Below are 23,094 nucleotides of genomic sequence, written 5' to 3' on the forward strand. Positions count from 1 at the left end.
CCGGGTGTGTGAGTGTGCTTTTATATTAAAATTGTCTTCTTGTACCCACTGGCCTGGATTAATTAAATTCGCCTTCAACCTAGGCTTGGCCAATAGCTTTGTGCCTCGAAAGTCCTGCAGCTGGACCGGGACCAACTGGGGGAGAATTTACACCCTGCAGAGTGGGCATCGTGCTTGACTTCCTCTGTCCTACCGAAGGACCCCACTGTTTCTCCCAGAAATCTTTGCTTTGCCTGTGAGGGATAATGGCCCACCAGCTTCTACAGTGACAGATCTACACAGAGTATTCAAGACTCTGAAGTTTCCCTGTCAGGCCTTAAAGTGGGTTTTTAAAGAAACCAAGATTGATTTGATAAGCAAATATCTAATTTTATAGAGTCAAAGTGATTGATGTTTTCTTTGTGGCATTTTCCTTATTGCTTTTCTGTGTAGGAGGCCCCTTATGGGTTTTCTTTTTCTCTTATTTTCCTATTTCATCTAGAATTTACTTTTGTCTGCAGTGTGATGGGAAGACAAAAGGCACTAGCCAATTTTATGGCACGAAATGCTGATAATTCATCAATTCTCCATGGAGTGAGTCTTTAAGGAACTCTTTCCCAGATATGTGTTTCTTTCAGGAGACACACCCAGGGTGGTTGGCAGAGACTCACTAATGACCAGCAGCCATGCAGACAGAAGTCACAGCCTCCAGTGACAGACACGACTGTCTCTGAGTTTAGTCAGGAGGATTCTGCCAGTGGGTGAAAGCTCCCTGCACATCAGACTACTGGCAAAAGTCTTACAAATCTCGGAACAGCGATTCTTAAAAACCACATTATTTCCCTCACTGGATGGTGGTCACATCAGGGCACTGCCAGGTGTGAGCTGTCTCCCGAAATCTACTTGCGTATGATCCATGAATGTCTTGATTGCTGGAAGCTGCATTGCCAGCCCTTCCCATCACTGCCGGCATCCCTGGGTTCCTGCGCTCTGTAAACAGGGTCACGGCCTTTCCCAGGCCACGCAACGTGTGTGTGAATCCTTTTTTTCCACTATCCCACAGAGGAAATTATTCTAACATCATTATCAGGAGCAAACCAACAAACGCACACCCAAACCAAACCACTGCAGTGTGTGAGAGACAGCTGGTGCTCAGGTCAAATCTCACAGAGAAGCCAAGTCTGGCTTTGTTGCCACAGGAATCAGGGCAACCAACCCAAGTCTGATGTGAGGTGAAGATTACATACCATCTAACCCATGAATTATTTATTTTACCACACAAGCAGATTAACTAAGAAAAACTTGAAGAAGAAAGTCAGAGATATGTAGAAAATCAGCGTATTAACAAGTCATCTCCCAGAACATCTAAGCTGTATGTGCATATATATCTATATATATATCTATTGCATGTTTACGTTATATATGCAGACATATTACATGTATCCATGAATGTCAGTTACCAAGTGCTATAGCTATACATGGGATTGAAGAAAAGTAATTTTGTCTGTAGTAATAAGAGCGGTGGGCTGTGTCCCACCACCCAGCTAGCTTTACCCGAAATAATTACACTGACACTGTATTCTTTTAAACACTGCTTGGCCCATTTCTATCTAGCCTCTTCTAGGCTAATTCTCGCACCTGGACTAGCCCATTTCTTATAATCTGTTGTAGCCCACGAGGTGGCTTACCAGGGAGCTTCTAGCCTACGTCCATCCTGGGTCGGAGCTTCCATCGCTTGTGCCTCAGAGAGCAGAGCTATACCCGCGTCCGCCCAGGAGCCTGGAGCATGGCGTCTCTGCTCCAGACAGCAGAGCTGTCGAGTCTGAGCTCACTTCCTCTTCCTCCCAGCATTCTGTTTTGTTTACTCCACCCACCTATGTTCTAAGCTATGAGCCCAAGCAGTTTGTTTATTACTTAACCAATGAAATCAACAGATTGATATATGACACTCCCACATCATTTGTCTCTCAAGAGGGGAGGTTTACATATAGACTGTTTCTCCATTGGCCAGCAGCTTGAAGTGTAATTCCTTTTTAGTTATGATGACCTTTTATAGCAGAATAAAGTTATATTAGATACTCTGAGAAATAAGAAAAGTAGAAATGAAGGAAACACACATACACACACATGCATATACACACATGCTTACACACATACACAAACACATATACATACACACATGCATACAAACATACACAAACACACATACACATACACACATGCATGTACACACATGCTTACACGCATACACAAACACATATACACACATACACACATGCACGTACACACATGCACAAACACACACATACACACACACCTCTGTTGTGGGACAATAGTTTTTTATGTTGTCACTTGTATTATTTAAAAAAAAAAAGCGCTGATTGGTCAGTAGCCAGGCAGAAAGTATAGGTGGGGTGACCAGGCAGGAAGTAGAGGCAGGGCGATGAGTACAGGAGAATTCTGGGAAGAGTCGTCACCCAAACAGAGAGGAAGCAAGACGTGACTGCCTCACTGATGAAAGGTACCAAGCCACGTGACTAACACAGACATGAATGATGGGCTAATATAAGATGTAAGAAAGAGTTAATAAGAAGCCTGAGCTAACAGGGCAATCAGTTTATGATTAATGTAGACCTCTGTGTGTTTCTTTTCTTTGGGACTGTACGACTGTGGGACCGGGTGGGAAACCTCGGTCAACACACCTCCTTATTCAGATAGATGGAGAAGATTTACTCTGGCTTGGTCTGAGTATTTACAACCCATGCAAGAAGCATAATCATCAGACATGTGGTCAGTAGGTGTGTCTTTGGGAGATCAGGTCTTGAGGGCAGGGCCCTCATGAATGGGTTTTGTGCTTCCATCAAAGAGGCCTAAGCGACCCTGTATGCTCTTTCTTCCTTGTGATGATGCAGAGAAGGGGCCCTGTGAGAAGCAGAAAACGACCCTCCCCAGGGGGTGAATCTGCCCACCTTGACCTTGAACCCCCAGTCTCTAAACTCAGTCGACATAATTCTCACACAGCAATGAAATGGACTTAGGTTTGAGCTCCTGCAGAAGCGTCAACAGGGACAGCCCCTGAGGAATGTCTCGAGGAGGAACACTGAGGGGGGGGCAGAGGAGAGGTGCTGTGGACCCCCCTCCCCACACTCATCCTCACAGCACTGCTCCTGCTGGAGGGGCCTGAGCTCCTCTCTGCTCCAGGTCACAGCCCGGTCTGCCATGTGCTGACCCTCCCCAGTGCTTACTCACACAGACAGAAAGTCTGCACCCTCTGGTCCCCACCGAGTGCTGGTTTCAGAGCTGTATCAGATACCAGTGGCTCAGCCTTCCAGCATACTGTGACCATCTCTGCTTATTCCCAGACAGGGGTCATCTCCCTCTACGACTGTGTTTTTAAGAGGAGACTAGATTATAACCAGAAATTACATCGAGATGATAGAGAACATGCCAAAAACCTGGGACTTCATATTAATGAGGAGGTAAGGTATACTAATGATGCTAATTAACCAACAGAACTATGTGCATGTGTGTGTACCCGTGCATAAACATGTACTCACATACAGTGTGAATATGTGCATACATGCACATACATGTGTGTTTGGGACACATGCTTGTATTACGTGTATGTGATCTTGTGCATACATGTGTCTATATTAAATGTGAATATATATGTGTGTGTGCCTGTGCACACATTTCACACACAGATATCTATGCAAATACACACTTGCACATTGTTTATGCACATGTATGAACATGTGTGTTTATGTTTGTGTGGATATACAGGGTTGTGCATGCATATGTGACCGTATGCAAACATTTGACAATGTGTTCCATTGCTGTGTGTAGCTTTATTTATGTGGCTTGCATCTATTCTGCTGTGCTGAGAAGTTAAAATCCTCTGTGATGCCAGTCTCACATTAAGCTTTTCTGATTGGTTCCAGGGAACTGAACAACTTATGCAGAATAAAAGTAGGAAGTGCTTTTTATCCAACAGATAGGAGTCCTGGCTCACTTACACACTGAGCCCCGGCTACCACAGCTTCACTGATCTCTATTTTCCTCAAGTCCCCAGCATGTGGGATGCTTTGCTTTGATGTCCCCCATGTTCCCCAAAGGGAGGAATTATCTGGAACCAGCTACAGAGGAAGGTGGCTGGTAGAGGTGGCTCCTCTGTCATGGTCACATCAAGAGGACAGGTGCTTGCGGGCGCTTCCTCCCCTGGGCCAGGCTGGGCCTCTCCTGGTCTGCGTCAGACACGTCTGCCTTTTGACATGATTGTCAGTTCTGAATGAGGGTGGCAGGCTTTTTAACAGTCGGGCTGAGTACTCAGAGACGATTAGACAGCGCATGACATGGACATTATGATACCCAAGCTTCCGGTGGGATTTCTATTGAGTCACTGGATGCTTCCCCCGTGGCTGTCACTCAGATCGCCATGTCTGCCGATGTGGTAAAGAGCCGAATGCTCATTTCGCATGTGTGAGGCCAGCGGCTCCTGCCACCACGCTTTTATTCTCTTAATTTGGGCTGGAGTTAAATGACAAAGGCACTGTGACATCACAGACATGCTTCATGACTAAGAAGCAAGCCCCCGGCCTCTCAGAGCTGAGTTCTGGCAAAGAAAGGAGCAAGCAGCAAAGAAACAACCTGGTTCCACATTGATGGGCAGCAGGCACAGAAAGCCCATAGCGACAGTGAAGGGGGATGAGGAGGTTCTGGGGAGAGGAGGAGTCAGGAAAGACTCCTTGTGACCCCCGGAGACTTGAGTGGTTGGAGCTCTTTGGCAGCAAACCGGCCAAGTGGGGCCAGTGCGAAGAAGAGAGCTGGAAGCTCAAGGCTGCTGCTCTGTGTGCTGGGGCAAAGAGGGGCTGGTAGGGGGTGGGCTGGGAGAGGGTGGGGAGGGGACAGAAGGAGGAGGGACAGCACCTGAAGTCAGACCACAACTGAAATCTAGTTCAGGGTGTCATGTCGCCCATGGATAGCAGATGACGGTAGAGGGACTAGGGTCCCTGGCTTTGCTGCTGCAGGCATGCAGGAATCACCGAGATGTCGCCTGGGTGAGACGCAGCCAAAGGATGGGCCACTGTGCTGATGTACTGTGGGCAGGACGGTTTCTGTGCTCACGATTGTGACTGCATATTTCTTCTTCCCAGGAACAGGAAAGGACCGTGCCGGTGCTGATGTCCTCTGTGTATGGGAAACGTATCAATCAGCCCATCGAGCCCCTGAACAGAGACTACGGCCGTGTGAACCACGTGCAGACTGACTTCTACAGGAAGAACGACATCCCCAGCATCAAGGAGCCTGGCTTTGGGCATATCACTCCAGCCTGAAGCCGTCTTGTGGTTTATAGGGCACGTTGAGGCGCGCTGGCCAGGGAGTGCCCTCCACCCTCACTTTTATATCCATGTTCTCTGCAGCTGCAGGGATGCACTCTGACCACGGTGGGGGTGGGGAAGCACATGACTATCTAAGGGGGCATGGGCGCTGAACTTGGCCGAGTACTTTCCCTCATGCTCAAAAGCTCAGTGTAAGGACTGTCACTGGGTTTATTTAAAATGACATCATACCAGTTCATTCTGAACACCTGAATAAAAGGAAAGCTTGCCTCCCTTTGGTAGCAGCTGTGTTTGTTTTGTGCGCTGGCTTCCCACTTTGCACACATTCTTTGGGGAGGGGTTGACAGGAGCATCATTTGGGTTCTTCTTGGTCATGTAGGGAAACTTCCCTGGCCACCATACAAACATTGCCTCTGTGTTTCTCTGGGAGGAAATGTAAAAAAAAAAAAAAAAAAAAAAAATGGCCCTTGACACGACAGAACTCCAGACAGGACATTTTGTTCTCTTGATGTCACAGATAAATTGATTTTGCACAACTGAGAACCGAGTGGTTGGCACTGCCACACCTCAGGGAGAAGCTGTAGGGCACAGGCGCAGGGCACAGGCTGGACTCTGGTGTCGGGCTGGCACAGCGAAAACTCTGCCTGCGGCACTCTCTTTCTATTGGATCTGTTATTTTGTCATCTTTAAGTAAAATCTCGTAACTTAGACAAGGTTTCCCGTGAATCAGAGCACTACCAGAATGGGCCATGTGCAGTGTGCCCAGTCCTGAACCCTGAAATGATGCATTCCTGGGTCGTTGCTACTGATGCCGAGGACTGAAGCCAGGGCTTGCACACTGTGCCCCTGAGCTCCACCTCCAGCCCGAGGCGTTCATCTCGGGTCCTTTCCTCTTTTGGAAGCAGCTGATTTTTAACCTATGTTGAAAGTGTTTATTTTGCAAGAGAACTTGACGCACACTCGTGCGCGAAGATATATTTTTAATGAATGGATCTTTCCGAAGCCATCATCTCTCATCTTCCCTGATTGAATTTTTCACAGTTAATGGGCAGGTGATTTAATTAATCTTGGTACACGATCACTGGTTTCGTTGTTTTGAACTGCAAGGTGATTTCTCTAAGGATACATGATCCTGAATTGCTGGCAATTTCAAGGCTGAGTAACTCCTAAATATTTATCTTCTGAAAATTCTGCCAGTGCTGTTGCTCTTTTCCTCCCGAACAAATAGTGAAATAGCACATGTGAGGTGCTCTTGGACACGTTAGAGCAGAGTTGTAACAAAATAAAAAAACACAAAAACCTGGGTTATAGAAATTTGTGTGAAGTACCTTTCCTTCATTTATTCTTATAACTAGAACCTATAAGTATATGAAATAAATCAATGTCAATCTAAATTATTTTCATTACTTCAGGGTGGCTCCCACACCCCGAATCTACTGTTTGCTTTTTTCTTCTGTCTTCCTGTATTCCTTCCTGTCTTCCTGTATTCCTTCCTGTCTTCCTGTATTCCTTCCTGTCTTCCTGTATTCCTTCCTGTCTTCCTTCCTTCCTTCCTTCCTTCCTTCCTTCCTTCCTTCCTTCCTTCCTTCCTCCCTCCCTCCCTCCCTCCCTCCTTTTCTACCTTCCTTTCTAGAACTAGAGAAGGGTCTCATAGGGCTCAGGCTGGTGTTGAATCTGAAGATGAGGTTCTGGTGAGGATGAAGGCGGCCTTGAGCTTCCAATTCACGTGCTTCCCTCTCTCAAGTGCTGGGGTCGAGGGAGTATGCAACCCCACCCAGCTTGCTGCTTGTTTTTAAAAAGGGATGGAAACCATCGAGGTTTCAAGAGACCTCACATTTAGTAGGTAGTAAAGGAAAATTAAATGGATTTCTGTTGGCTTCCCTACATTTATAGCCAATATATGAATGCCAGTTATAGACATCTTAAGGAAAGACATTAAAAAAAAAGATTTCTATTAAATTACGAGCATGTGTGTATGTCTGTGTGTGGTTATGTGCACAGCAGCTGGTGCCTGCTGAGGACAGAAGAGCATGTCACATCTCCTGATGCTGAACCTACAGGCAGCTGTAAGCACCGGACATGGACGCTGGAAAGTGAACTTGAGGGCTCTCCAGGAGCAGCGAGTGGCGGCGACTGCTGAGCCAAGTCCCTAGCCTGGAGAGTCCGCTTATCAAGTCCCCACCACTGTTTGATGCTGCTTCCTGCATCTGTGTGCTGATAAAGAAGAAAGGAAGGCAGAGGAGATGTGACGGCTGCTGCCTCCAGGAAGGGCACTAAGGAGCCAAAGAGAACACGGGAAGATTGACAGACCGCACACCTCAGCCACCTCCAGTCACATCAAAGCGTGGGAGTTAGGGGGACTAGCAGGATGTTTTGTGGGAGGGGCTTCCCGCAGGGCTAAAAGGTGAAGGGGGAGGTGCGTGAGAAGCTGGTCTCTACAATTCCTCTGATTTGCCTGTTTCTAAGGGTATTGTTTGTTCCTCAGAGGTCAAGATGTTCGAATCAGGAGTGGCTGCTTCCGAGATCTGATAAAACAGGCATTTTTTCTACCTTAGTGCCACCATGACCACAGAGCATGCGCCTGACTGGGATCCGCAGACTGGATGTCTCTGCTTCGTAGTTGAAGAGGAGGGAGTTTCAAATCAGAAGGTGGCCCGAATCCCCTGGGAAGTTATTTACCTAACAAAAGGAAGAAAGTCACTTGGGAATCTGTAAATGCGGGCTGGGCCAGATTTCTTCTTCAGTGGTTCAGGTTTGGGTTGAGAATCTGCAGGCAGACATCCCACCCTGAGAGTCTGGTGTGAGACCAGAGCTGTGCTAGGCACACACTGACAATGACCTTAGGTGCTGTCAACATTATATGGATGCTTTAGACAGGTAATTAGCTCCGGCTTCTACCCTCCCAGGTTCTTCTCACAATGCCCTGTCCCCTGTCTCTCTGGGGGGCTCTTGGAGGAAACCTGAAGAATCACAAGCGGCTATTTACCAGAGCACAGCGGCCCAGAACAACCTGGGGTGTGAGCCACACAGGAGGAAAGACACTGGCACCCCAGCACACTAGCCTAGGTTTGGGTTAGAGGGAAGAGGAATGTCGTAACATCACATCTCTCCCTGCAGTTACCATTTGGTGATCTAACCGTATTAAAGCCAATATTACATGTGGTTACAGGATCCAAAAATGCCCGGTTGAGGCAGAAAACTGAAAGGCCATGCGGTACGCGCGCGCACGCACACGCGCACACACACACACACACACACACACACACACACACACACACACACACACACGGCGAAGGACAGTTCTGAGTCAAAGTCCTGGCACCGCAGCTGCAGGCCTGCTGTGAACATGCTGGCGAGATCACGCTGGGTACTGCCAAGCTCTCTCTCCGTCATTAGCTCGTTTAATCGCTGGATCCCATGAGCACGCAAGGAGGAAAATACGCCTAGGAGGAGTCAAGCCATGTGCCCGAGACGTGCAGCTAGTAAAAACCAGAGCCAGGGGTTGGACTGGAGGCTTGTGCTTCACATCTGGGTATCCACTAATAGTCTCCTGCTAGCCCATCTGAGTCTTCCGCCGCCTCTAGACGTCTGCTCGGAACTGACAGAGGAAACCAAGTTTGCCCAATCAGCCTGTTATCTGCAGTGTTTTTCTTCTTTTAAACATTTTTTTAGCCGGGCGGTGGTGGCGCACCCCTTTAATCCCAGCACTTGGGAGGCAGAGGCAGGCGGATCTCTGTGAGTTCGAGACCAGCCTGGTCTACAGAGCTAGTTCCAGGACAGGCTCCAAAACCACAGAGAAACCCTGTCTCGAAAAACCAAAAACAAAAAAAAAAAACAAAAAAAAACACATTTTTTTAAATGCAAAATTGCTCTCTCTCTCTCTCTCTCTCTCTCTCTCTCTCATTTGGCAAAGTGTAATTTCCTTATGTTAAAAAAAAATAGCCAAGCCCAAGCAGCTTCAGAGTTGGATTTGCAGCAGACATTGCGTCCAGGTCTTCTTAAGCCTCCTCAGACAGCACAGGCAGCTTGTAAGCTCAGCAAAGCCTCTCAGCCCGCTCAGGCTATTGTGGCACCTGATTTACACAGCTGGTCCTGAACGCTTCTGTTTGACTCTGCAAGCCCTGGCAAGGTATTTCCCTACAGAAGGTCAGTAGGCATACAGGGCGAGGCTTGTGCTGACTTTTAATGTTTGTTTATTATTTTATTTTATTATTATTATTATTTTGGTTTTTCAAGACAGGGTTTCTCTGTGGCTTTGGAGCCTGTCCTGGAACTAGCTCTTGTAGACAAGGCTGGCCTCAAACTCACAAAGTTACACCTGCCTCTGCCTCCCGAGTGCTGGGATTAAAGGCCTGCACCCTACCACCCATTGACTTTTTACTGTTTAAATGGTCTTTAAAAGACAGCATAATTGAAACCAGGCCATCAGATACACCAGGCACAGATTCTTTCCTCCCAGAAAACCATTCCACAATCCACTGCATCACAAACTGTGTTGCCATCTCCATCATGCAAGGGTCTGCCTCCGTCCTAGCTTCCAGGCCACTTCCGAAAGGCTGAGAGATGGAAAACAAGCTTTCATTCTGGACCACATCACAGGAGGAGGAAAAGAAAGGAAAGGAAAGAAAGGATACAGCACTATAAACCAAAGTACATAAATCTTTAATGAATTAACTTTACAAAAGACAAATGGCATCAAAACCTCCGATGAGTCTGGTACAAAACTGGTCCTAGGCTGTTGAGGACTCATTCTGCTGATGGACGGCAATGGGCCGCTTCCACAAGACAACAGAGCAGGGTGACAAGGGCCGCGAGTCCCAGCTGAGGCCCACGGATGACTTCTGGCAATGACACGCGCGGATGGGTGAGCACAGACTCCATGTTGGGTGACAGGATCAACTTAATTCACAAATACTGTGTGTTTGAATATCAGACTAGGGATGCAGTTACGAGCTACCGTAGTTTCCAGACAAGAGCATGCACCGGAAGATAAGATACACCCCCCAGTTTTATTGCCTTAAGAATTTGTGTTCATTTCGCCTCTCTCTTCAACACTTCTTTGAATGCTCTCCTAGGACGCGCTCCCTTCTCCTTTTGCTTAGGAGTAAGCACAGTGCAAGCGGCAGGACAATCTGGGCGCACGCAGACACCACACAGTACGCCACTGGGTCACAGGAACTAGTTCTGCAAGGGCTCCAGAGGGTGGGACAGAGCACGGACATCAACATGACGGACACAAAGGTGGCTGCAGTCAGAAAGTGCGTGGTTCGCTCCTGCAAGTACGCTCTCCTTGCCAGGAAGGGGCAGATTCTCAGGACGTCAAGTTGCTCTGAGAAAGGGACCTTGACATCTCTGTGTTGACGAAGTATGTCTTCAGATCCCCCTTCCCCTTCACGTTGATGATGCCACGGCATGTGCACGTGTAGCCAAGCGTCTGCAGGACAAGGCTGGTCTCCTCAGTCACCTATGGGCCACAGGAACACAAAGGGGTCAGTCCCCAAGTCAGTACCACCCACTTCAAACGGAGTCAAAGAGTGGTCCTGTTTCCTACCCCAAGAACTCCATTCCTGAGACATTCATAGAGGAAAAACAATCTACCAGAAAATGTTAAAGTCAGTCATGTTTAATTTAGTGCTCGTATAAAAAAGGAAACGGAAAGAGCCTAAACTGCCAAATAATGTCCAAAGTTAAGACGCCTGTGGCTTATCCGGGAGGGATAAGCAACACTGAATACCTGGAAAAACCACATGGAGACACACCACTGTAGACGCTGCCTAAAGTGTATGCATACTTTGGAGTTTAAATGGAATTACTCTCTAATGAGGGGATAGGCAGCAGTACCTCTCCTAGACACCATAGGCTATCAGGGGAAAGCCTGGTGCTAGGGATGGATGCGTCTTTTGTAGCTAGTGGTCAGTGGAGTCCTGTAGAAACCATTACAGGCTATCACCGTTGCTCCTGGTTATCCTCCAGAACTTGGTACAGACCTGGAAGCGTCATCTCGACTGGTTAGCTAGGCATGATGCTATTGGGGAAAAACAACTAACCATCTTACATAGCAATGAACACTGCAACCTACAGTGACTGACCCGGCAAGATACGCCTCCTAGTACATGAACAACAAGGTAGAATTCACGTGTGGTACCATTAAACTATGCCTATGGTTGGCTAGGTCCTAGCTCTAGGGGAGAATCCAGTACCATCGCTCTGCTAAATGGATGTAGCATAAACTGCTCCCTAGGCTCTTTCATTCTAGACCTATGAATGAATGCATTTCTCCACTTTCATCAGAACGGCAATAGCACAGAGACTTGCACCTGGCAGACATGCAGAGAGTAAGAGATCATGAACTGCTCGGCTCTATCTGGCATCTCTGCACCACAGCTCCCGCCCCAAGGCTCAGGGATCACCACAGATGGGAAGACTGCACTGGTCACAGGCAGTGGATGAGTAGTGAGACACAAGAGGGCAGCTTCCCATATGAACATGGGAGTGTCGTGGCTGCATCTTTGAGACCTGCACAGCATCAAGCCACACAACATCCCGGAATGGAGGAGGGAAATAGGGTGCTCCATCCCTCAGCCGAGGAGATATTGGCAACTGATGGCTGCTAGAGGAGGAGAGTCAGAGTCCTTCAGGTATATGGTCCCCAGGAGGCGACCTGTGCTCCGGGAGATTACAACACACTCATGCACACACTAATGTCACGAAGTGGATTCCATCGGTTAAAAAAGCATGAAATTGGAAGAGAATAATGTATGAAATTTTCAATCACAACTTTCCTCTCTTGTTACATTTGGAATGTAAGCAGAGATGAGAGGCTTTTGGATGAGAGCAAGGCGAGTCCCCAGAAGGAAGCCTGCATGGCACCCACATCAGTTTCTGAGTCAGCACAAGCCACAGGCTGAAAACTTTCCCTGTCTCTACAGAGATCTGCTACAGTCATCTGTGGAGATGTTCCACCTGCCTGAGATCCTGGAACACACAGAGTGTCAATAAGAAAGTCCCTCAGAGCCACACGGGGCACGGCCATGTCCACAGTGACGGGTGGGGACTTACAGCCTTGCTGTTTTTGATGTCTACACCAAGGAATTTAAACTTGCCAGGAATTAGTAAATCATATTCTAAAGAACCATCAAGTTCTGAACATTCTGGGTATGGAGAGGAAACACAGGTTTTGCAGGAGTGGAGAAGGGTGTCCTTGGTAGGGGTGTGGTGCTCTTTGTCTTCCTACAAGGAGATTCCATGTTGTCCGGGATTGTTGGCATCCAACAACACTCACATAGAAAGAACTGAAGGCCTTGATGCTCTTGAGCATGGTTAGAGTCAGATATTGGACCACTCGTCCCTTGGTACTCTACTGGGTCCTCTTCAGCAACAATGACCAGCCTCAGCCCCCGTCAGAGGAGCCAAATCTCAGTCTACCAGGTAGAGGGGATGTGACCAGATCCAGGTTACTTGAGTTGGATCCTGTGAGCATGGCCAGCTGCCTCTGTTCCCATAGCAACAGCCAGCTGGGTTGGCCAGGCCTGGAGGACTTGGTTGTGCCATCTGCACACCTCCCTTCTTTAGGTCTGCCTTCTCTCTGTTGGACTGCTGCTCACCTGGCGAGAACTAGGGTCCGACTGATTGACTCAAGTGGAAGGTGGTGAGCCCTGAAGAGCCGTATTTGCTCCATTAATTACCAACCAAAGTCAAAGCTCTCCTTCAGAACGGCCACTGCGATCGACTCCAGTTGGGCTGAACAAGATAGAATGCTATGCCAGGCAGGTGGGTGAGAGCAGGGTGAACTAAAACCCTGCTCTTCATGACAGTAGAATATATACTTTTTTTTCTTTTTTAGCAGTGCTGAGTTCAAATCTAGAGCTTTGCACATGTGAGGCAACGCTATAAACTTCTGGTCATTTGAGACCCTCATCCAAGCTGAGGCACACAGTGTGGGGAGTTAGCACATCTTCCAAAGGACAAACATGACAATGCCTACAATGGATGTCCAGTGATTTTCATGCAAATTTGCCACATAGCTGGAATTATCCTTCATAACAATACATAGCTGGGATGAGATGTGAAACCACTTAATTTTGAGAATGAGGTAAGGGAAGTTGGTACAAACATGCCCATGCATGGACACACACACATGAAAAACAAACATGGATGCATACACATGCAAGCACACTCATATTAAACACACATATGCAAGCCCATATGCACATGTATGCATACAATACATACATTTAGAGCACACATGCATGCATACTTATGGAAACACACATACACATGGAAACTTACACAAATACACATGCATGCACACATGCACACATGTGCAAGAACACATACATGCTAACACACACGCATGTGCACACACACTTCTCTCTCAGCTGGGGAGTTTAGCACCTCATTGCAAATGCTGGACACTATGCTTGAGCAGGCACATGCGTTCTGGGGACTCGTGAGCAGCTCACTAGCTCAATCACTAGAAATCAGATTGGTTCTTGCTTATCTCTAGTACTGAAACCAATTCTGAAGAAGGCAAGTAAGAACCATAAGCGTAGGTGTCCCAACCCTTCAGGAAAACTCCCTGTCCCTCTTTGAGGGACAAAGAGTAACTGTGGTGGGTAGCAATATGCTACTGTAACGGCAGGCTTCAGAAAGGCTTTCTCCAGTATAAAAATAGGTAAAATAATCAAAAGACATGAAGTGATTTGGATATGGGGGTTGATGATGGGAATAAAGGAGATAGTCTCCATGTACAATCTAAAACAACATATCCATATCATGACACAAAATTAACCGTAATTTTCCTATAAATACATCTAAACCTTGGGAACACGCATCTCATTCTACAGACATTGTGTGAAAGTGTAAAAGGGCGTAGGTTAAGAACAAGGCCAGAACTGACGAGATTGGTCCACGGTTAAGGGCACATGCTGCTCTTACAGAACCCATCTTTGATTCCCAGAGCCCACACCACGTGGCTTGCCATCACCTATGGCTCCAGGCCCCAGGGGTCAGGCATCATGGCTTCTGCAGGCAACTCTCACTTACAGGCACATATCCACATTCCAGCCCCCACAACGCATATTCACATGCATATAATTAAATAAAGATACATAAAGAGGTGGACTTGTTTCCCTTTGTTGTTATTCTTTATGTCTTAGATCTTTCTTATTTCAATTGGTAGAATGAGCAGCAGCCCCCTGTGCTCCCTTCTGCACAGGTCTGTGCTGTTAAATTTCCCCCTCCTCCGTGGGTCACTCTCTAACCGTGCCCACACTTACCTTTCCTTCTTTCCCCTCAGTGACCCCAAACCTTTTCTCCACTGCCTCTGTCCTGTGGGAAACGGCCATTCTCACTAGAGGCCAATAACTAAACAGGGGCTAAAGAAAAGAACTAAGAGGTTCGTGGTAGAGCAGGCAGCCCGGTGCCATCATGCTCTCTGCAAGTGGCTGCGAGCACCTGCTCCAAGAGGCTTCTGGGAGGAAAAAGCTCACGGTCTCATCAAAGGGCTAAGAACCCCTGCCGTCTCTCTTTGGGTAGCTTGGGGGAACCCAGGTCTCCACACGAGGCTAGAATTTAGAACAAAGTCTTTAACCTTTGTATATCATAATTTGAACGACGTTTACATGTCTAGTGTTGCTTGGGAGAGAGGAAGTGCAGGTCCAAACACCTATAGCCCGAAGCTATTGCAGCATCCCAGCCCTTCATAAGAGGCACTGTGAAATCATTTAGGAATCAGACTAAGTCCCCTTTCTGGCCTGTCCACTCACTTTCCATCCTGTGAAGTTCTTGGTTTGAAACATGCCCTCTCTTATGATGCTGTCATACTTGAGACCCGATGGCTGTGATGACCACTGTGTGCCCGTTGTCTCCAATGCAACACTGTTCCACAGTGTGAGGCCACTTGGTGACAAACAAGTCCATAGTCCATAGCTCAGCACTTGAGTGGAGCCAGGGATTAAATGAGATAAACTGCCAACTCTAGGAGGACATAGCCTTCTTCTTGGCTGCCTCCACCCCATCCTAGGACTTCCTATCCTGACTGGGTTGTCCTTCCACCCCACACGAACTGCCGCTCGGTTAGAGAACCAGAGACATTTCATAACATTTCCCAAACCAGACCTTTTCTCATTATCCATCTAGCAATTTATACCCTTTTTTTTCTAGAATATAATTAGTGTTCTTCTAATTAGAGTTACTTTAACTACGGCTAAAATGGATTTAATGAGCAGCGGGAATATTAACATGGTATGATTTTATCTTTTCAGGTTGTTGCTTTCCCTTGTCAGATGCCGTCTTTCTCTCCCTGGGGTGGACTGTGGAGATTGGGGGTTATTTAGAGCTCTTGAAATGCCATGCGAGGCTGATTTCCGTCTTATTTTCACTTGAGCTGCAGGCCTTCCTGCAAAGTCTTTATATGTGTGATGGGGTCAGAAAGGGCAGCAGTCAGGGAGGCACCTCCGGGGCACTCAGTACAGGAGGGCATCTCTTAGGCACCCAGGGCCCTGGGCCACCATCCTGCCACGCAGGCCACTTCTGGTCAGAGGATGACCAGAAGTCTTTATAAGGTCCATGGCCTTAGCATCATTAGAATCTGGTTGGTGTCATTCCTAACAGTAAATGCAAAAACTAACATTTTCCCTAAAAAAGGGTTTAAGTAAACTCAAAGTTTACCTATTTTAAATTTTATTATTATTTTACTCTTTGATGTAACTTGAGGTAGACGCCAAGGGTGTCTGAGAAGAGATTGAATTACCTGTATTTTGTCCAGGACCCCGGTGCTGTCCATTCTGCTGGCGACATTGACAGTGTTACCCCAGATGTCATACTGTGGTTTCTGAGCTCCTATGACACCAGCTATCACAGGTCCATGATTGATACCTGCAACATGACAGAGCTAGGTTAGCAAGGTTCTAATTGCAGCAAGTGTCCTAAGTCAGAAAGCTGTCTACAATGTGCTCGAGACATTATTATTAAACAAATCTTAACCAAACCATAGACTTTACACATCAGAGTCCAGGGCAATTCCAGCTTTATCCGCTCAAGATGCTGCGGTGCCCATGATGTCGGCGTTCCCTTTAGATCTTTGCCCACGTTGCAGGGCTGCTGTCTCTCCTCTGTGATAGGAGGGCATGCTTCAGAAAACTAATTACTGTGACAAACTGCTTTTCTTGATGTCACAAAAGAATCTTAGGCTGAGATCACCACAAGACTCTTCCAGAGTTTATAACGAACGTGAGTTTTGCCTTGTTTCTGGTTTCATTTTGGAGACAGGGTCTCGTCTTGTAGCTCAGGCTGACTTCAAATTTCAAACCCTCCTGTCAAGTTCTTGTATTAAAGGTGTGAGCTACCAAGCCTAATATAACTAATATAATCAATTTCCAAATACTCACATTTTTAACTGTGTACCCTGAGCGGATGAACTCAGCATATTTTACCACCCTTTTTGGCCAACACGGCCATCACAGCAGCCTCCGGAGCCACAGTGATGCAGCATCTCTGAGGGCCATGAACTGCCCTCAGTGCTCTGCCACCACAAAAGCCTCTAACAGGCGTCACGACCCTCGCGACCCTCGCGACCCTCGCAGGTGGGTCAGACCACTATCGTGACTGTCTTGTGAGTGAGGAAGCAGAGGCAGGTGCTATGACTCAGGCCGGAGGAAGAATGCAAGTCAGCTGTGGCTTCTGGGGCCCCTAACAACACATCTCTTTGTCTCTGCTACGTGTGATTTTTACCTGCATGGGCTCATTGCTTCTGAACATGTTTTTGATGGTGATTTATTTTGCTACACTGTTTCCCAATGGATTCCTCTCACCGGCACTACTTCTAGAGAGCGCAGAAAGTTTCCGCTCAGGTCTGTGCTAATAACAAAACAACTAATATGTGTGATTAAAAAAGGTTGGTGGGACTCAAGTTTGGGGAATCTCTAAAAATTATTGGAAAGAGACTGGAGAGATGGCTTAGTGGTTAAGAACACCGCCTGCTCTCACAGAGGACACAGGTTCAATTCCCAGCACCCACACAGTGGCTCACAGCTGCTTAACTCCAGTTCCAGGGAATCTGATGCCCTTTCTGTGGGATCAGGCATATGGCAAACAGACATACTTGCAGGCAAAAAAAAAATCATACAATTTAAATAATGATATTTAAGCCAGGGAGTGGTGGTACGCACCTTTAATTCTAGCATTCAGGAGGCAGAGGCAGGTGAATCTCTGTGAGTTCGAGGCTAGCCTGGTCTCAGAAGCAAATTCTAGAACAGTCAGAACTGTTAAACAGAGAAACCATGTCTCAAAAACGAAACAAAACATATTGATAGAATTTAATATAAACAGGTGGATTATATATACACTGGCATTCAGAAGTAAGGGCGAGTCTGTGGTCTCCGAGACTGTAGGAGAGGCGGCTGTTGAGGTCGCCCTCTTCAAGGAAGTGACACTAGCGACCGACCTCCAAGAATTTTGGGGTCTGGTTCTGTTGAAGCCAAACCCTCAGCTTTCTTCTTCATCAGAGTGAGGAATTTCATCTTGCTTGGGAGGAAGTCTCCCTTCTCACTGAGTCTCCAAGAAGACAGAACTCAATCTGGAGAATTCCACAGTGCTCTTTTTCTGATCCAGCTGGCCCAGATCTTGCTGAAGGACCAACGATTTGTGGGGATCTTGGGGTATATGGGCTTTATTTATTACTTCCCCAGATAATACGGCACTCGGGGACACACTGTTAATGAAGGTGACAGTCATTCTACTGAGGTTCCCTTTTTGATCAGCTACAATTATAAACTCTGGTTACTGCTTGACTGGGGGCAGAGTGTCGTCGCTAGGGGTGGGCCACGGCGATGGCACCTATTATCAGAAGTCAGTGGGGGCAAGACTCAGCCCAGTGTCTGTGACTGACAGGAGCCCTGTGATCTTCTAAGCCCACTTCTTATTTCTTGCCAAGAAATTCAGTTCAAACCCATAGACCCATAAGTGCCTGGGTGGAGTAGGAGGGGGCCTTTGGAACCACTGATAGGCTTCTAAGATCACTCATTTACATTTTCTCCTGCATCCAGCATCCTCGCCACTTCTGAAAGATGTAGCTTCTGACTGCAGACCTGCCTACTGAGGGATTTTTTTTTTTTTTTTTTTTTAGTGATAGATTATTGCAGTGGGAATCTAGGCTCAGAAACAGAATCCAAATACTATTCTATTAAATCCTGCGTGTCCGAGAAATGAGAAATATGTTCCTCTTTGCTTCTGTGCTGTATTCAGCAAAACTTCCTTATACTGTAGACAGCTCAAATCATACATCCAGCTCCGTCACAAGAGTCAGAGCACCCAGGAGTCAGGTCAGGATGCTGGCCTGAGATGTTAGTCCCTCATCCATCAGCGTCTCTTCTGGCTGTCATAGACTTCTGCTTGGACAACAGCTCTTGGGGAAGGGTGAGGCCTGAACTGGTTGAACTGGTTATGGCTAGCAAAAGGCTACATCCTCACCCACCTCATGGGGCCACACTGGCTCACTGGGTTGTTTCTAGCTTTATCAGGGGAAGAGAGGCCTGTGTGGTTGGAAGATGTAACAATGCAGGGTCTTCTGCTCTGCCCACCGAGACACTTGGCTGCAAAGCACGGGCCAGGATGGCTTGGATACACCAGAGGATAAGCACAGGAAGCACTGGGCTCCTGCCTGACTTATCTGCTTTAGCACAACGTGCAGGCCTGTGGTCTAGTGCCGTTTCTGTGGAGCTCAGCTTTTGCTCCTGTGCGTTTTCTTGAGCTTGTTTCTCTCTCATGGCTCCACTGGGGAGACACTCTCTCACTGGCCATTTTGCTCAAAGTTCTGTGTTGACTTTTCCTTTTGTGATCCTGAGGTTCATTACCCGTGGATTACATCTAGTCTGTAGATGCCTCCTGCTTACTGTGGTCCTTTCTGTGTGACCACATCTCATTAGAGCCAAGAACCTGCTGGGCTTGTTTGTTTTTTTAGATCTGTGGAGATGCAGAGAAGTCCTGTGTATTTCTGATCCACCACCTTCCCCTTTCAACACTGAGACCATTCTGGATGTGACACAGAGTGATTCTGTTCCCATGTCACATGACTGGGTTATTTTTGTTCATGTATGTTTGGAAAAGGTATTCTGTCCATAGAAATCTCAGTGTTCAGGTGGTAGGGCCTTCAAGAGGACAGACTTAGTGAATATGTCACTGTGCGTGTAGACTCAGCTCTCCTGAGCATGGGCTACTACAAAGAATAAATCTAATCCTCCAGTCTCTCCTTGGCTTTTCTGATTTGTCATGCGATCTCTCTTACATATATAACTATGATGTCATTGCCCCATGCTGTGATGTCATCGTGACGGTCTCAGTCTGGGCCAAATGAAGGGGTAGCATCTGGTCTTGCACTGTCAGCCTCCAAAACTGGGAGCTGCACAACCCTTTTCTCTTTATCAAAGCATCCAGGGATTTTGTTATAGCAACATCGACGCTCGAGGACACCACATTCCAGGCTGTCAAGAAAATGCACAGAGAAAGCTCTGATGCAGGGATCAAGAAACATGTTCAGTGTGGACTGCTAGCCAACAGGGTAGCGTCCTGGTCCCCTTGCCCCCGACTTTAGTGTTAGCAGAGTCTAGAGAAAGGCTCACCAGTACAGAAGTGACATGGGACAAAGGAAAACATGCTCAGATGCTGACAGCAGTATGCGTCATGAAAAGTATCTCATTTGCCATCAGGAGGTTTTAAAATTCAGGCCACATGTACCGAGAAGGAAGAAAATAGCTTCAAGTATCCAGATGCCCCCCCCCCCAGTAGAAATCTGTATTCAAAGTGAAGTTATAAACCACACAGATGGATCTTGACACAAGAACTGCTTGTCTGTGGACTAGTGGAAGAAGCAAAATGTGTTGCCAAGAAAGCAAAAAAAAAAAAAAAAATTGTCAAAGAGGCTCTTAGAAATCACGAATTCCTACAGACACCGTGCATATATTACAGGCCAGCTGTGTGCTAAGCTGACGGCTTCAAACACTGCTTTTTAAAAGTAAGACTTTGGAAAAGGCAAGTCATCACGGAACATGCTAAATATCAACTTAAAGTTTGTTAAAAAAAACTTTTCAGAAATCAAGTTTTGTTTTTTCAGTCAATTAGAAGTTATGACTTTTTTTAACTACTAAAAATTTCTACAAGGTTGAAGAGAATGGGAAGAGCTATCTGGGACACACGTTTTGTGCTCCTGAAGACTGTGCTCCTGTAAGTGGAATCCAAATCCAGTAATCCTAACGTGTATACTTTGTTTGTTTGCATTTTTTTGAGACAGAGTCTCAAGTAGCCTAGGCTGTCCTTGAACTGTTACACAGCCGCTGAGGACAGCCCTGAACTTCACGCTTGGATCCTCCCGCTCCTAACTCTCAGTGGTGGAATGACAAGACATACCACCACCCTCAGTGCTAAGATGCACCCTTCAGTGACATTGCTTATCTCTGGTACTGGTGTGGAAGCTAGCTGATGTCAGGTCATTGTTAACAGCAAGTATGGTGGCTTCCAAACAATACGGCACAGCAAGGGAAGAGTTACGTGCTAGGTAAATCCTCAGCTGGCTGCGGGGACGTTCTAGGGACTAAGACACAGCTCCAGGTCCATCTGTTGAACCATGCTTCTGTTCCTTGAGTTCAGCCAAAGGGAATGCCTCTTTTTAAATTGCACAGAAGCAGTTCTGGGGCTCACGGCCTCCCTATGCCCTTCTAGACACAGCCAGCCTCACGCCAGGCTCTCCACTGCGTCCTGAAGCTTTGTTCTCCACCCTAGGCCTCGGTGCTTGCTCAGATCCCCTGGCACAACATACCAACTCGCAGTTTGAAGTCATTGAAGGAGTGTTTATTGATGGCATCCAGTTTTGCCACTAGGGCATATGCAAATTCCACCATGGTGCCTATGTGCATGTACTGGCGCTCAGGCTCCTGAAAGAGAGCACAGATATCGAGATTGGGCTAGAATCACAGAACGATGTCATCATCCAGTCATGAGCCGGGCCCCATCCTGAAGGGAGGACCCACCTTTATGGGACACAGTGGAAGAATTAAATCTCATCGCAGATGTATTTTATCTGAGTCCACTGTTGGGACCAGAGCATGATGTAAACCTGTGGACACAATGTCCCAGCATCCCATGCACCCTCAGGAGAAGGCACCATGGCTCAGAGATGTGGGCCACCTTAGCTCTGTGTTGTTCTTCCCACAGGCACTAGTGCCAGCCAGCTTTGAGCAGCGCTGGCTCCTCATTGCCCACATACCGAACCTTATCTGGTCTGACCCAGCCAAAGGCCCCTCCTTCCTTGCCTCTCCCTGGCTCCAAGCTGGGACTGTCTTCCAGGAGCTCTATGGAAGCTGAGAAGGGCTACTTAGATGATAGAGTTCTGCTCTCACCATGAAGTGCAAGCCTACCCTTTTCTGGTGGCAGCTGTCAATCACCCCACAGCAGCTTCCCCCAGCTCTGGTAACACACACCTTACTTTTGTCTCTCCAGGACGCGAGGTGGGCATGCTGCAGGCTGAGTCTTGTGTGGGACTCCTAACTTCTGTACCTCAGAATATGACTTCTTATAGTTGGAAAGAAACCTTTGAACAAGTCATTGAGCGAGGTGACGAGATGGAGCCTTACTCTACAGGGAAGCAGGCCATTAGCTGCAGTGGGAAGACACCTGGATGCCTCTCCATTCTGCCAGTGAACTCCTGCTGGCATCTCCTGTGCTCTCTGAACCCCACTTTGAAACCGCTGCACCAATTTCATTTCTACAGCCATCAATAAAGGCCCTTGGGCTGGTCATGGTGGAAAAGAATTCATCCTCTGGGTAACCAACAGGTACCTAAGATTCCCAGGGATCGTGCTGGGTGGCTCCTAACCTGAGATTTTAAGGAACAGTGGAGGTTGAGTGAAGTGCCTCCAGTCCCTGCTCCATCAGCGAGCTCCTGCTAATGATGCCCTGGATGGGGGAGTGCGGAGCTTTTCCTGGCACACATGGACCCTGAGGCTGAATTGCAGTGGTGATGGAGAACAGAAAGATGTGTGCTCCTGGCAGGTGCTGGATGGAGCCAGCGGTCCATCTACAGATTGGTCCTAACCAAGCCCTGATGCCTGTTTGGTTCACAACACAGTAAGCAAATGAATTTATTTTAAAGGTTATCGAATTGCATATTTTAAAATTAAAATCATTAAGAAGAAAGCATGGATGCCAATGTTAAATGCAAGACAAGCAACAGGTGCCGAGCAAACAGGAAGTCCCTATCTATCTCTCCTGCTCTGCTCTCCCGTCCGGATTTGTTCCAGCCCCGGCCGGATGTTACCTCTTTCCAAACGTGTTGCTGGTAGAGGGTTTCTGAGCTATTTGTAATTATGCATCAAAGGTGGAGGCATTGTTCACTACAATGGAGGCCTCAGACATGGCATTAAAATGAGTTTTCTTCTTCCATGTGCACTGTCTTTGACTTAAGTTCCTGCTAGAATTAGTGAGGGAACAGATGAAAACTGGTCAAGTAATTGCCACCAGTGGTAACACGGAGGGTGACTGACCAGGTAGGGATAAAGCAGGAGCTTCCTGTACAGTCAGCGGGGCCTGCAGAGCCAGTAAGAGGCGGAGCAAGGGAGGCTGTGCAGAGAAGCAGAGGGACAGAGGCAGGGAGAATAAGCCACTTCTGCTCCCTGCTCTTCACTGTCACCAGAAAAGCCACAAAGGGTGGGAAAGCTCACTCTGCAGCAAAATGGTCTTTAAAAAGGCAACACTCTGCAAGTCAAGGCAATTATCCCCAAACTGT

At 47.3% G+C, this 23,094-nt stretch overlaps 2 protein-coding genes across 2 annotated transcripts in view; one reads left to right on the forward strand and one right to left on the reverse strand.

Moving 5' to 3' along the window:
- C19H5orf49 (chromosome 19 C5orf49 homolog) overlaps positions 1-5,610 on the forward strand; it is a 24,585-nt gene extending 18,975 nt beyond the window's left edge. The window contains exons 2-3 of the mRNA XM_005356691.3: positions 3,342-3,458; positions 5,133-5,610. Coding sequence (XP_005356748.1) covers positions 3,342-3,458; positions 5,133-5,312 — 297 coding nt within the window. The 3' untranslated portion in view covers positions 5,313-5,610. The remainder of the gene's footprint in view (positions 1-3,341; positions 3,459-5,132) is intronic.
- Positions 5,611-9,959: 4,349 nt separating this feature from the next.
- The window catches only part of Adcy2 (adenylate cyclase 2), a 337,098-nt gene continuing 323,963 nt past the window's right edge, over positions 9,960-23,094 (reverse strand). Inside the window, exons 24-26 of the mRNA XM_005356692.2 lie at positions 21,130-21,244; positions 16,072-16,196; positions 9,960-10,782 (exon numbers count right to left, since the gene is read on the reverse strand). Of these exons, the coding sequence (XP_005356749.2) occupies positions 10,630-10,782; positions 16,072-16,196; positions 21,130-21,244 (393 nt within the window). The 3' untranslated portion in view covers positions 9,960-10,629. The remainder of the gene's footprint in view (positions 10,783-16,071; positions 16,197-21,129; positions 21,245-23,094) is intronic.

This window comes from Microtus ochrogaster, chromosome 19 (genome assembly GCF_000317375.1).
Source record: "Microtus ochrogaster isolate Prairie Vole_2 chromosome 19, MicOch1.0, whole genome shotgun sequence".
NCBI lineage: Eukaryota > Metazoa > Chordata > Mammalia > Rodentia > Cricetidae > Microtus > Microtus ochrogaster.